The sequence below is a fragment of the Scedosporium apiospermum genome, assembly GCF_000732125.1.
Source record: "Scedosporium apiospermum strain IHEM 14462 chromosome Unknown SEQ_SAPIO_0176, whole genome shotgun sequence".
Classification (NCBI taxonomy): domain Eukaryota; kingdom Fungi; phylum Ascomycota; class Sordariomycetes; order Microascales; family Microascaceae; genus Scedosporium; species Scedosporium apiospermum.
The window spans coordinates 282,009-295,917 of NW_015971877.1; the positions used below are offsets into that span (position 1 = coordinate 282,009).

At 52.2% G+C, this 13,909-nt stretch overlaps 4 protein-coding genes and 1 pseudogene across 4 annotated transcripts; 2 read left to right on the forward strand and 3 right to left on the reverse strand.

Annotated features, from left to right (window-relative positions):
* Nucleotides 1-126: 126 nt before the first annotated feature.
* Nucleotides 127-850, reverse strand: SAPIO_CDS10627 (Early meiotic induction protein 5; the record flags this gene model as incomplete). Its single annotated transcript, XM_016784186.1, has 2 exons — nucleotides 127-575; nucleotides 667-850. 2 exons carry the CDS (start codon nucleotides 848-850, stop codon nucleotides 127-129), a joined length of 633 nt encoding a protein of 210 aa, XP_016638425.1.
* A 754-nt stretch (nucleotides 851-1,604) lies between these two features.
* SAPIO_CDS10628 (uncharacterized protein) lies at nucleotides 1,605-2,550 on the reverse strand (the record flags this gene model as incomplete). The annotated part of the gene is made up of 4 exons (XM_016784187.1): nucleotides 1,605-1,623; nucleotides 1,722-2,025; nucleotides 2,133-2,253; nucleotides 2,341-2,550. The coding sequence occupies 4 exons, from the start codon at nucleotides 2,548-2,550 to the stop codon at nucleotides 1,605-1,607; spliced, it is 654 nt and encodes a 217-aa protein (XP_016638426.1).
* A 400-nt stretch (nucleotides 2,551-2,950) lies between these two features.
* SAPIO_CDS10629 (uncharacterized protein) lies at nucleotides 2,951-3,921 on the forward strand (the record flags this gene model as incomplete). Its single annotated transcript, XM_016784188.1, has 4 exons — nucleotides 2,951-2,960; nucleotides 3,026-3,031; nucleotides 3,104-3,484; nucleotides 3,587-3,921. The coding sequence occupies 4 exons, from the start codon at nucleotides 2,951-2,953 to the stop codon at nucleotides 3,919-3,921; spliced, it is 732 nt and encodes a 243-aa protein (XP_016638427.1).
* A 1,241-nt stretch (nucleotides 3,922-5,162) lies between these two features.
* SAPIO_CDS10630 lies at nucleotides 5,163-8,531 on the reverse strand (annotated as a pseudogene; the record flags this gene model as incomplete).
* Nucleotides 8,532-12,712: 4,181 nt separating this feature from the next.
* On the forward strand, nucleotides 12,713-13,810 carry SAPIO_CDS10631 (Amidohydrolase; the record flags this gene model as incomplete). The annotated part of the gene is made up of 2 exons (XM_016784190.1): nucleotides 12,713-13,334; nucleotides 13,413-13,810. 2 exons carry the CDS (start codon nucleotides 12,713-12,715, stop codon nucleotides 13,808-13,810), a joined length of 1,020 nt encoding a protein of 339 aa, XP_016638428.1.
* Nucleotides 13,811-13,909: the final 99 nt, after the last annotated feature.

Here is a 13,909-nt window from a genome sequence, read left to right on the forward strand (position 1 = left end):
TACCCAGACTGTCGTCAATGGACTGTATCCTGCCTTCTTTCGCTCGTACACACGTCCAATCTCGTACAAAACCCCCGTCCTAGAGTACAAGAAATATCAAGCACGTCTCCGGGAGAGAGAGACAGCTTAGTCCTTCTCAGTTCCCTCACCGAAAAGCAACGGCCTAGCAGCCATACCGCCGCCACTCCCGCTCTTCCCATCCGCCGCGGACTTATCCTTGACATGCTGCCTCAACTTGCTCAAAAGCTCGCTCGACCTCCACCGTTCGGGAACGGGCCTGTACCCGGCCTCGAAGTTACCGGCTATCCGCGCCCACTCACCGGGGACGGGATCGCGCTTATAGGTATCCTCCGTGGCGGGACGTTCGGACGCAGAGGTAGAGGAAGAGGAAGCGGAAGCGACGGAGGCGGGGTCTTCGGGGTCTTGGGTGGCCCAGTAGTAGATGTCCCAGTCCTCTTCGAGGAGGAATTGGTCGTATTCTTCGAGCTGGGCGCGGTCCATTTTGGGGAGGTGGTCGGCGGCGAAGGTGGAGAGGAGGAGGTCGGATTCTAGGGTTCCGCGGTAGCGGGATTGGTCTATTTTTGATTTCTTTTGTTAGTATTTCGTTTTCCTCCTCACCTTTCGTCCACGACGGAATGTGTGGTATGATGTCGGTTGGGAACGTACAGATTAGCCTTCTGCGTAGGGTGTCGTCACTTTCGCCTTGTCTTTGGAAGGCACGGTATTGCTCTCGGGGGTTATCGATGTTCATCGCCCGAGGTGTTATCGAGATGAAGCGCCTCGCGACGAGACCTGAAGGCGCGGATTGCCTTGCGAGAAGGAGGCGGAAAGGTCGTAGAGAGGACGCCATTGTGTGTATGTGTAGATTTTTCCCCCCTTTTTTCCACAGTTCAGACCTCCTCTGTTCTAGTTCGGACGGAAAGATTGTTGTTTTGGGTAATTGGCTTCGGGGTTGGGGTTTGGAGCTTCTTTCAAAAGCTCTGGCTCAGGAAAATTCAAAGGTGCTGAAAGAATTGCATGAAGTTTTGACGCAACCGAGGTCAAGCTCAATTCGAGATCACAGCTCTTGCTGAGTTATTATTAGCTCTTTCACCCCGGATTACGTCAAAATCCCTTGCCACCATCTTTCGCGTCAACACAATTGCAGTATCTCCAGAGATGAGAGGTAACGCCGAGAATTATTATTGATTCAGCAGATTGAGCTTCTCAAGGAAATATCGTCGATAGATACGACTAATTCGCCGGGATGAAAAAGCAAAGACCCCACATACTCTACTCCTTGACCTGCCCCAACCAGCTAGGCTAGTCATTTTTCTTACAAGTTTACGAAAATGCACTTGATTGTTTGCATTCGGGGCGTATGTTATCGTCAATGATGGTCATATCGCCGTAACTGAAGTTAAAAAAGATATACTTTTGATCCCAGCCGGTGATACTCTACAACCTGGAACTAGAGAGACCCAAGGAACCTTGTTTTGCTCCGCTTGCCCCGTCCTTTTCCAGAACCAAACCATCTTCCCATTAAGGCACCAATATAGATATAGTCGTGTACTACCTCTCTCAGTTTCCACAGCACTCTCCTTAGCCATACTCGTTGCAGTCGTTTAGATGAGATGCTTAGACCTATTCGTAGAACACATGTTAGCAAGAACCCTTGCCGAGGAAAGGGCGCACTGGAAAACCAGCGCAATCGCGCAAATGCACACGCATATATTGCATACCTGAAGTAGGCACGGAGGTAAATAATCTGCCAGGCCCAAAGGGCAATCAACAGTCCAGTAGTTCCAAGGCCGAAAGTCTTGACGCGGTTGTTGGTGCTCTCGTTGGTATCGCGGAGCTTCTGCTCACGGTTACGGAGGTACTCCATCTCCTTGACGATCTCTCCAACAAGCTCCTCGATTCGGCGGAGCTCGGTCTCGACGGGCTTGAGCTTCTCGGTGGCCTGAATGGCGGCCCAGTCCTTAGCGTCGGCGCCAATGTCTACGTCGAGCTCAACATCACGGGAGAGGTGGTGTCCGCCCTTGCCTAATAGATGCGGAGAATGATGGGTTAGCGGAATATGAATAAGTTAACGATTCGGAGATTCCTTAAAGCAGAATACGGGTAAAATTCGTGCGCGAGAGTGGTCGTACCGGTCTGAATGTTCTCGAAGCAAATGTCGAAAGCGGCATCGGCAAGCGAGGTGAAAACGATTCGCTTCTCTCCGGCAACGTCCTTGGGCTTTCCGTAATCGTTTCCGAGCAAGTCGCGGATCTAATCAAGCCCGATAATTCATCAGCATCACATCGCCCACATCACGTAGAAAAGGAGGCTTCGCTAGTAGGATTTTGCAAAACGTACGTGCATGTTCACCTGCTGTCCATCGCCCTTGTTTCCGCTCACAATCGCCGTGACGACAATCAGAGTATCCCTCCCAACAAAATTCCGTATGCATCGCTCCCGAACGTCGTTGGCTCTCCTGGCTTCGAGCTCGAATTTAAGGGCGTTGCCAAACGTGGCCAAAAGGAGTAAACTGCAGATGAACCGCAGTATCGAGGTTCGTTGAGCCATCTTGTTGTGTGTGTCCCAAACCAAAAATATGTCCAACAAGAAAAGAACCGAAGTGAAAGGAAGGGAAATGTAGTGGGTTCGCTGAAGAGGTTGTCAGGAAAAGAGACACTCGACAACTCGAAATGGGAGATCTGTCGCGTTTGGCGGACCCTAGCAATTACTGCCAGGGGAGTCCAGAAGTACAAGGTACGAAGTACTTGACTAACTTTCGATTTGCTGGCCTGAATCATTAAACTAGCCAATGGGCAGCTTTTTTCAGCTGAAAGCCTTGTCTTGGCGTCGTCACGTGAAGCAAACAGCCTCGCGATTTTTTATAAGTACTTTTAGCCGCAGCGCGAAGCTAACTCGATCATCAACTTCGAGTCCCAAAGAGCCTTCCAGGTGAATTCGAGCTGCCAAGATGCCCAAATGTAAGTTCAAGCCTCACAATCGCTCATTCTCTATTCTGGATTAAATGCTAACTCATCCGCGACAGTTTTCTGTAGGTTTTCCACCCCGATTCCGTCCTTCCCTGCCCCGCGCCAGCATCATCACTAACCAACCTTTGCCACAGGCGACTACTGCGATGTCTACCTTACGCACGACTCCATGAGCGTGCGCAAGGCCCACAACAGCGGCAGAAACCACTTGCGCAATGTCGTAGACTACTACCAACGTATGTATCTCTCCCAGGAGCCACGCGCGCAAGCTTCCATGCTCACCACCACCAACTACTATCCAGAGATCGGCCACGAAAAGGCCCAGTCCGTCATCGACTCCATCACCTCATCCTACGCCGCCGAGGGCCAGGCCCACGCGAACCCAATGCTTCCTCAGAACCAACCCGGTCACCACCACAACTTCCCGCCGTTTCCTTTCCCCGGTGGTGCGCCGCCGCCGTTCGCGGCGCCTGGTGGTGGTCCACCAGGCCCGTTCCCTCCGGGCATGCCTCCTCGTATGTTTCAATCCTTTCCCCACGAATCCGATGTTGTTGCATTTGGCGCATGCCAGCGCCCTAGAAAGATCGCACGAATTGCTAACTTTGATTTCTCAATAGTTCCCACAGCCGGCTCAGGAATGCCTCCACCGATCCCACCCTTCGCCACCGGCCCAGGCGCGCCTCCGATGCCCCCAGGCGGCCTTCCATTCCCTCCTCTCCCCGGCGGTCTCCCTTTCCCCCCACCTCCCGGCCAGCCCGGCTCTCTACCGAACTTCCCTCCCATCCCTGGAATGCCTCCACCACCTGGTGGCAAGGGCTTCCCTCTGCCTCCGCCGGGTGCCTTTCCTCCAGGCGTAGTCCCACCTCCCGGTGCCTTCCCCCCTCCTGGCGCGCCGGGTATTCCTGGCATGCCGCCCATGCCTTCTAAGCTGCCAGCGGATGATAAGAAATGAGAGGGCTCCTTTCTGTTGGTTGAGAAATGTCTCGCCTTTTGAAGGGGAAGAAGAAGAAGAACCAGAAGAAGAAAAAAAAAGAAACGGGGATTCAAGAACAAACGATAGGTGGAACTTAATACCCTCATTCCCTGACCCCAGGGACAATCTCTCCGAGAGACTTAAAATCCCGGGAAACACAGCAGTGTCCGGACCAGATGAGTCGCTATGACCATAGACTTGGAGCATGTTATTCTCCCTCTTCCCTAACAACAGTAACAACAGGGGCTACAACACCTTTCCACGACAATCGTAAAGAACATGGCGCGCCGGAGTTCCTGCAATAAGCACAAAACAAGACACGAGATGTTCGATCTCGTGAGGATAGTTAGATATATACTAGCCCTGCTAACACTAAATATACCAGCATCTTTCTAGTTCTGCAAATATCGATTCACGAATGTCTCCATATGTACGTGTTACTTTGTTCGTACATCAAACCCAAACATTCATATTCATTCGTAGATCAATATCATTCCGACTCTAAAAAAAGTTAATCGCAACGGACCTCCCACTCGTTGTTCGTAAGCTAGCCAAGAATGTGCGCGGCTCTGGTTAACCGTTTCGCTTCAGCAAAAAAAGTGCTCTATAATACAGGAACGTCAGGGCATCAAGAGTCGTGTCGTGGAATCATGCCAAACTTGCTCTTCGTCCCTTCATCTCGATCGGTCCAGCCTTTCCTTTCGCGATAGCCAAACAAAAACACTTCGTAGCCCGTAATCCTAGCAGGCATGCAATTGAAAGAAACAAGGAGAAAACATAACAAATCATCCCGGAACAAACAAACATATTTCATAGAGCCAGAAGCACCAAGATGGATGGAGAGAGGACATCACCAAGATGGTTGCTTGAGTCCCTGCTTGTGCCGCCTCAGTCATCCACCATTCAAGCGCATCCGGAACAGGGTGACAGAATTGCTCGTGTGCTATATATAGAAATGAGCATCAATAGGAAATATAAACTAGAAAAGAAAATGAAATAAAAAGTCATCACGCATATTCGTCGTTACAAATGTCGTCAAATGCCTTGCTCGCTCCGCTTTCCTTCGAAATTTGTGACCCGAACGCCCATGTCGGATAACCTGAGGGCACAAAAGATATGGGGCAAAGGAAAATAAAGAGAAAAAAAAAAAAAAAGACTTGAGTTGGCGCAACTGTGAACAGGTCCGTCTCTCCAGGGTACCTGGGCTGCGCTGCTTAGACTTAGTCTCTGGAATCCGACTGAGGAGGCTGCTGTTGCTGTTGCTGCTGCTCAAGATATCCGCGATAGCTGCGTCTCCGAATCACATCGCCGACGCCATCCCGCACCTCTTTAGGCGCACTAATCTTGCGCCTTAGCTCCTGCGATCTCTTTTCCTTCTTCCTCTCGCTTAGGCGCCTGGGGAGGCTTTGCAGCTCCTCTAACTTGCTGCTCAACATCGGCAACAGACGTCTCCGTTCAGGTCTGTCGAGCCTATCGGGGGTCTCGTCCGGTCTTTCAAGTATTCCATTGGCCCTGCTCCGTCCGTAACCCCTCCAGAATGAGGGCGAAGGTTCGGGACTATCAGGAGCAGTGTACGGCCTCTGGTCGTATAGATGACGGCTCTGATTGAGGGAGTCGAGACTCCCATGTCTTCTGATTACCCTAAGGTTTCCGCTAGGTGTGCGACCGATTGTCCGGCGATCTGTGTCGAGATTCTTGGCCGCATGGGAGATTCTTGACTGAGGTCCTTGCGCGGGAAGGATGGCAAAGGTCTTCTTGAATCGCTGGCTGAAGTTGCGTCGCGGGCGGTTATCGACGAGGGGATACCGGAAGACTTGTTCATAAGGCTCCTCATCGACAAGGCGCTCGTCGTCCAAGTCGTCACCTTCGTCTGACTCGTAATCGAGATGGGCCGGCCGCCAGAACGGATGGAGCATGCGCTCATCAGCAGGAGGTTGTTCGACTGTTGGGTATGGTGGCTCCCCTAGCTCTGGTCTTCTAGCCTTAGAGGCCGATGTAGGCTCCGTCACCTTGCGAACAGCTTTTGACAATGAGAGGTTTCGAATGCGAAAATTAGGCCGGTGAGAGGCAGACGCGGCGGACTCTGAGTAGCGCCGTCGAGACAACGCCCTACGAACAAGAGACATGCTCCGCTTTGGCCTCGCCTCCATCTCTTCAAAGTAATTTCCCATTCGCACGCGGCGTTCTCCTGCGGGCGTCGATCCAGAAGGTGTTGCGGGAATAAATGCGATCGCCGGTGGTTCATCTGGTGGTTCGGGGGCAGACCGAGGGTTCCTGAGAGGAGAATAATCTAGATCTTCAGGCTCTTGCCGCTGTGGCTGAGGAGGTGTGACAGGTTCTTCGCTATCGGGAGCTGTGGTGGTGATCCTCGGATTTATTTCCACTTGTTCGAGACTAGATGCACTATCCTTTCGACCAGGTTGAGATTGCTTCGAAAGATCCGAATCGTTTGAGGGTTTGGATGATCCATGGTCGACCATGAGCACCGATGTGTTTTGATGAGGATAAATGCTGACCGCGAGTGCTTCCGAAACTTCATGTGAAGTCGCGCAAGTCTCCAGTGAAGCGAGAGAGAACGGAGTGTTTTGGTTTGATAATCTCTTTCCAAAGAGAGGATCACCGTGAGGATCAACGCTGAGCCGGTGATGGTCATAATCATCCTCAATGTGTGGAGCTGGGTGAAGGGCAACCTCAGGTGTTCGAGGGCCAGTCTGGCGTTCGTGGTCCTCCAATTTGCGGCGGTCCTCCCTCTCGCTAGTTTCCGGCTCCTGGTTCGTCTGTTTCTGGTTCTTCTCGGCTTTCGCCAATGCCTTCCTCAAGGCTTGCGCTTCCATCAGTGCATTGTGAGCCTTCAAACTTTCTGCCGTGAGCGATCCAGCCCTCGAGGTGTTCCTGCTAGTAGGCGCTGAGAGGGATGAAGTCCTCTTTGGGACGACGGGTGGGTAGTCAATCGTCCGCTCATCGGTCGAATCGACCTGGGCTACCGCTCTACTACGAGTGGGACGGGCCTCTACGGAAGGAGCATGCTCCTCGTTCGAGGACGGTTCTGGGGGCGCTGAGCTCAAACTCACACTGCGCTTGGTCCGACGGCTGCTAGTCGACCGAAGGGAGGGTTCCCTAGGTTTCCATGACGACCTTCGATCAGGAACTACAGCCACAGGTATACCTCCTTGCTTCACCACCTCTTTCCGAGCTTTCGCGCTCGCCATGGAATTAACAGTAGCAACGGATGCGTAGCTGTAGTGTCGGCCATCGATGGGGCGTTCAGTGGGATAGGGGCGCCTCCTAGATTCATCATGTCCCGCCGATGAGTTTGGTGCGGAGCTGATCGGGGAAGTGTCCGGGTTAGAGTCTCTCAAGGCCGTATGTTTTCGGACATGCCGCAATGTGCGCCTCCGTTGAGGAACAGGTGCGTCGATAACCGCTCCGACAACCGTCGACACTCCAGATTTGATTGACATGCCCGAGAATCGTCGAAGGTCGCTGGCAGCAAGAGATGTTGTGGGCGAAGATGGAGGGGCAGAATCATCCTTATCAGCGGCAGTGTTGGTAGCAGAAATGTGATTTTCCTTTCGGTCACGGTAGAGATCCATAGCGCGGACAGCTTTAGTGGCGTTGGTAGGCGTCACCAGGCTGTCTTCGATGACCTTTACTGGAGGGGTTCCGCCTGTGCGTGGTGTGGCAGGGTCGGTCTGCAGATACCTCTTCCTCACTCTTACGACTCGTTGAAGATTGTCATCCCACTCCTGGACAACCTCGGTACGGGAACTGTTCATCCTCCACTCGCCATCGAAGGTGAGAGGGCCAGTCTTAGATTTCGGGGTGGAATTCTGGTCCTCAGGAGTGGATTCAGTCGGCGACCTCTGATTCTCGGCTGGTTCCTGTCGCTGCGGAGGCTGTTCAACAGGACCTACGTGTCGAACTGTGCTCTGCGATGTTCTGGTAGACGGGGCCTCGGGTTGCATGAGAGCGCGGTCAGTCTCATCCTCCGAGGTAAAAGGGTCTTCTCGTGCGGTTTTGAACGATTCAGAACGGGAATCCGTTGTTGATTTGGGATTAGAGGCTGTGCGTTCACTTAATAATAAGGCTCGAATTGCCCTAGGACGGGAAGCAGGCTGAGGTGGCGTCACGTCAGGTGTTGGCGGACTCTTTTGATTCGGCGGAGTCGCCGGAGGAGGGGTTGAGATGCTCTCTTCGCTCTCGAATGGACTTTCGACGTAGGTGGGACTAGAAGGCAGTACGGATTGACTACCAGATGAGGTACGGGAGTGAGCAGGAGGTGTTGGCGGCAAGTCAGGGCCACTAGGAATACGGTACGGCTTATGCTTCAAGGTATGGGAAGAGTGAGTGGACACGACAGAGCCTGACTCCCGCGGATCGAAGGCCAGATCACGTTGCGAAGACGGCTCCGGCCAGGCATCGTATGCGAAGGAGGCAGCAGCGTAAGCGCGATCCCTACTCGGACGCGGTAATACCTTATGCCTCTTGAACATTTTTCGTGTCCCATAGAGTTCGGCGGTTGAGTCGCGTTCATAGTGGAGGGAGGGCGGCACCACCGCAGGTGGTTCTTGAAGCGTCGAATCTATCATCGCTGGCATGGGATGTGCTCGCCTTCAACACATGTCGCAATTTATACACTCAAGTGTTACCACTATATATCACTCCTAGCACTCGCATTGCTGGCTCGTCACCGCTAAATATCGTACCCGACTCGACCGTTGATTCTCGATGTGGCGGCGCAGGGTCCTAGAGTTCTATCGGCCGGCGGAACAGGCGTATGGGTCTATTTAAAGGAGAGCGACGAACTGTGTCGAGATAGTCGAGGAATAAAATGCAACTAGCAATCTACCGCGACGGCGAACAATAACGATATGAGACATTCAGCGCGAGCGACCGTCGAGTAAGCGTGGGGGAGGTCGAGGTCGGGGTCAAGGTTGGTGAAAGGAGGTGTTAAGACCAGAATCCAGATATCGTGACCCAGAGCACTGAAGGCTGGTTTGAGCTTAGCCCACCCAGCGACTAATAACCGCCAGAGGCATATACGATAACTGAGACAACGGGGAAGGAGAAATCGTCGTGAAAATTTAGAGCGATCTCAGTCACCAGAGAATAATCAGCCCAAATGAAGAGGTCTCGGGGTATATTTAGGAGGTGCAAATTTGAAAAGGCCTACGACAAGTGACAGGGCAGGGTGGTCATGGAAGGAGCGAGAGACGTCTCAAGGAGAAACTGGAAATGGAAAGAGCAAATGGGGAAGAGGGGGAGAGGTACGAGGGACAGAATGACGACTAGCAGAGAGAGTAGGACCATGAGGGGGATGAGGCTAGGTGTACTTTAACAAGTACAGAAGTACATCCCAGCACTGTGTCCTCTGGGTTCCGGGTACCTTTTATACAATCGTAGGGAGTGAAGAGAGAGGGTCAACCTTTGCTTGTGGGTGGTCAAGTCTGTACAAGTACCGCGTGCAAGTACAAGATGTGTGGGTGGTAGATGATACGACCAACCATACACGTACATTAACAGTAGCCAATTTGAGTTGCAGACGCCGAAAGAACGGAAGGTGGGGAGTGTGTGCCGACGCTGCGAGGCGAGACGGGCTAAAGTCGAAAGAAGAAGCCGGTAAAAAAGAGCACAAGAATGGTCATATTGATGGCTGGGAAATGGAACTGGGGAACAAGCACCTCTAGGATCGGTCCATCCAGCGACCTCCAAGTACGAAGTACTTCCTCCGTACTGCTCTGGAAGCTAGTTTAGTTTAGATATCCACGACTGCCGCCATGAGGTGGGAGGAGAAACATGTCTCTCCTTCAGGTAACGAGACTTTGGAGATGCTCCGGTACTTTGAAGGACAGTATCGAAAGTTACTCTAGGAACTGTGTACATCGAGACACACTTGATGTTGAATGAACGGCAGCGACGCTTCAACTGCACACTACTTCCGTCCGCCTCCAGAAAAATCATTGATCAATATTGAGATCAAAAAACCTCTCTTCTGGCCCACTCGCCCCCGCCGGTCGGGGGGCATCTTGAAGTGGTTGCAGGAATAGGCCCGTTGCAGGTCGAAACAGTCAGCACCCCTTCGGTCGCCAGCGGCCGGATGGTACTTTCACGCCACCCACCAACTCCAACGACTTGCAGCATCTCTTGAAATTGATCGATGGTCTGGTTTCGCACATGGACACTATTGCGCTCGGCACGTTTCCTGCACTACATTAGGAACCCACAAGTACTCGATGTCCTTGCCGATGGGTGGGGGCCGGAACTTGAAAACTGCTCCTCCAGTGAATGAGATGTTGATAGGATCGTTCAACTACTTTTTTTTTCGCTTTGCATAAAAAGTATCAAGCCTGGCTCTGTACGAACTCTCAAATCCACACTCAATCCATCGCATTGAAAAGGGGGGGAGACGAGAAGGACTGTTATCAACGCCGATAGGCAAGCCACATCGTCCAAATCAATTCGCACCAAGATTCAAACCAAGCCGTGGATATTACATCGTCCAGGTCCCGAATGTATGTACTTCGAACTCCCATCCACTCATCATGGACATGGATCTGCTATGCATTGAGCTTCGTGGTTGGAAGATGCCCCAACCACCCCCATGCGGCCATTGAAGTGTCGACCCATGCAGGAGGCTGGTTCCGCCCTCAGACTGGTCAAAGGAATTGTTTCAGCGCCGCCGCCGATTCCCTTAGCAGCCAACAATAGTCCGAGTTGACGCACACAGCAGGTATAAGCAAATTCCTGCGCTGGCGCATCGCCCTTTTTGATGAGATGTAGCCAACACCAGGCGGCCGCGTCGGACTGAGACCTGCTGGTGACCTCGGAAGAGACCTTTTCGAAGCGAACTTTCAGCTATTACGGTATCGCTCTACACAGGTAATCGTTGGCTGTTGCCACTGGCGTCTTGGAAGCAGCGCTTGGCTCGGGATAGCAGTAGCCTACTTCGATTTGTTACCTCTAACGTTGAGGGTGTTCGGGTCCTTTACAAGCATGATGACTGACACTGCTTTTTTCTTGGCTCCCTTGGATGGATCCGCATCTCCGTGCGTAGTCTCCGGAAGAGCGTCAAAACCACGCGGGACTGGCAAGGGATAAAAAAACTTCCGAGCAGCGCGGGCCTAGCTCTGACCGGCTCCACGCTCCCGGGGGAAAGAAAAGAGGAAACCGTCAATCCCTTGCCCATTGGCAACGTCCCGTGAGTGTCTCGGATCACTTCAAATTGATTCGATATTGATCAAGAACAGGGCACGGTCTTATTGGGCAATGGCGTCGATGAAAGGAGTCTTGAACAAACTTGCTGGCGTATGCGGTAGAGCCAAACCTCATGCCTTCTAGAACGTGGCACACCCTGGCAGGATAAAGCTTCTTTTGACAAGCTCACGGCCTACCTATAGAAGCGCACCCGCCCTCGTACTCGGCGCGACTGCCGATGTGGTTGACTTGGCCATGTAACACGGAGTCCAGCTTACAAAGACTGCCACCACTTGCTGCCCTGTAACAATAGCAATCGCAAGCGGACAGCGAGCCATGCTGGCGTCTTGCCCGAAAGTGGCGAGGGACGACTAGATTGAGAAGCTCCTCGCCTTATTCATGCACCGCGAGCCAGGGATACTGACAGATAGTCCTTCCGTGCTGTCCATTTAAGACAAGCTGCATGAGAGTTTGCTCCCCGATTCCGCCAGTCCTCCTGTGGCCGACCGGTAGAAGATGCTGTATGACACTTCTCGATTCGCCATCTAGGTGCTGTTTTGCTACCCTTGCGTTCAGAATATGCATCTTTGGAATTTAGTACCACGGGGTAACGCGTCCCAGGTCCATCCTCGACGATGGGCATTTGGAGCAGTGCTCCATGGATTGACCCCCCCTTGCTAAATTCAGAGTAAGCCCAATCGACTACTTCCGTGGCGTTGCTAACATTTGAAAAATATTTTGCCATTGGCAATTTCTTGAGTCGAGTCGAACGAAACTTGACTCCAGCGTTGAACTCTTCGAATGGTTTCTCAGTTCGCGGGAACTTGCGAACAACGTCACGACCCCGCGACCCCGCGCCGAAACAAACTTGGCAGTTGCTCCTCGCCTCAAGCCTGACTGTCCTCCAGACACTGAGACAGACACACGTTGCGTCCAAGCACACCGTAACTAAAAATCAATTCAATATAGTCGATATTCTATCCCAGATCTCTGGAACCTGTTAGAGGAGAAACAATAGCTATATCAATCAATGATTTTTAGGTGGATTATGTACATTCGCCCGAGTTGTTCCAACCCTCGAAGTCCAAGAGTCGAAGAGAATAGCGGGGTAAACTCCTCTTCATTATTGTGATGGCTGGTTCCTCCCCCTTTTGGTGGGGTCAGAGAAGGTGACCCCTGGCAAAGCATGTTCATCCTCAAGCCACAGTCGCAACCGCCAGGGTCTATTTTCATGTTTATTCCTTCTTGGGCAAGATCCAAGGAGAATATCCGTGTAAGGGGATATTGAATCTACAAAGTATCCAAAACAAAACAAACCGTCAATTCAATCTGTCGTTGATCCTCACCGACTGTGTTACCACCCCGAGACCAGTCTGTAACCAGCTCCAGCTCTGCCCCTCACCACACCATCCTTCGTACATACCATCCAACTCAGTCTCTGAAGCTCACCGAAGTCGCCGGCCGGATATCGTATCAATCCATTGATCCACTTCTACGTCGCCTTCCTCAAACACCCTAGGCTCCTGCTTCTCTAAACTAAAGCACAAGTCGATAATTCTCAACCCAAACTGAGAACATGGCCGGAATCCCAATTATCGACTCTCACATCCACCTCTACCCAGAGGCCGAGATGCCTACTTTAGCTTGGCTAAAGCCGGACCATCCTCTCGCAAGTGAGCATTCTGTTACCGAATATGCCTCTGCCGCGGGCTCTTGCAAGTCTCTAAAGGGTTATATCCTTGTCGAGACCGATCGGAAGCAACAGCTCACCGAGGAGGGATGGAAGTATCCGCTGGTTGAGGTAGCTTGGATGAGCCGAGTAGCGACTGGGAATGCGCTCGAGGAAGAGGACTTTACCCCTGAAGATGCGAAGAAGTGCCTGGCCATCATTCCCTGGGCACCCGTGCCGAGTGGACCAGAGGCGCTGGAAAAGTATCTAGCGAAGGTCGAGGAGGCTGCCGGCGATGCTTGGGGAAAGGTGAAGGGATTCCGTTATCTGCTGCAAGACAAGCCTGGTGGAACGATGTTGACCGAGGAGTTCGTTGGGGGCATCAAGTACCTTGGCAAGAGAGGATTCATCTTCGAGGTTGGTGTGGACCAACACCGAAGGGGAAAGAAGCAGTTGGACGAGCTGGTGGAGTTGATCAGCCGCGCCCATGAAGACGTTCCAGACGAAGAGAAGGTGACTTTCATCATCAGTAAGTTTCTTCGCACGCATATTCCCCCCCACCCCCCGGTCCCCATTTCAAGAGCTCCGTTTGAACTGACTCTTCTAGACCACATGTGCAAGCCAGACCTCACCATCTATAACTTGTCTGACAAAGGCTTCACAAACTGGCGCACCGCCATCTACACGCTCAGCCGATGCGAGAAAACCTTCATACAGCTCAGCGGCGGCTTCTCTGAGATGACCGACTCTCTCAAAAACCAGTCACCGGATGAGATTTTTGAAGCTATTTTCCCCTGGTTCGGCATCCTTCTGGCCACCATTGGTGCCGAGAAGCTTATTTTTGGAAGCGACTGGCCCATCTCCACGGTCGGTGTCGAAGGAAATGCCTGGGAAAAGTGGCACGGAGTCGTCAACAGGATGTGCTATATGGCGTCCTTGACTGAGGAGAAGCAGAAGCTGCTTTATGCTGAAAACGCAATTAAGGCGTTCAATCTTGATGTCTAAAGTAATGAATACGGAACAAAAGATATTTTTTTTCGGAGGAGTATATCTAAAACTACCGGTACACCTGGGAGACAGAAGCCCTCGAAATTAGGGCAAGCA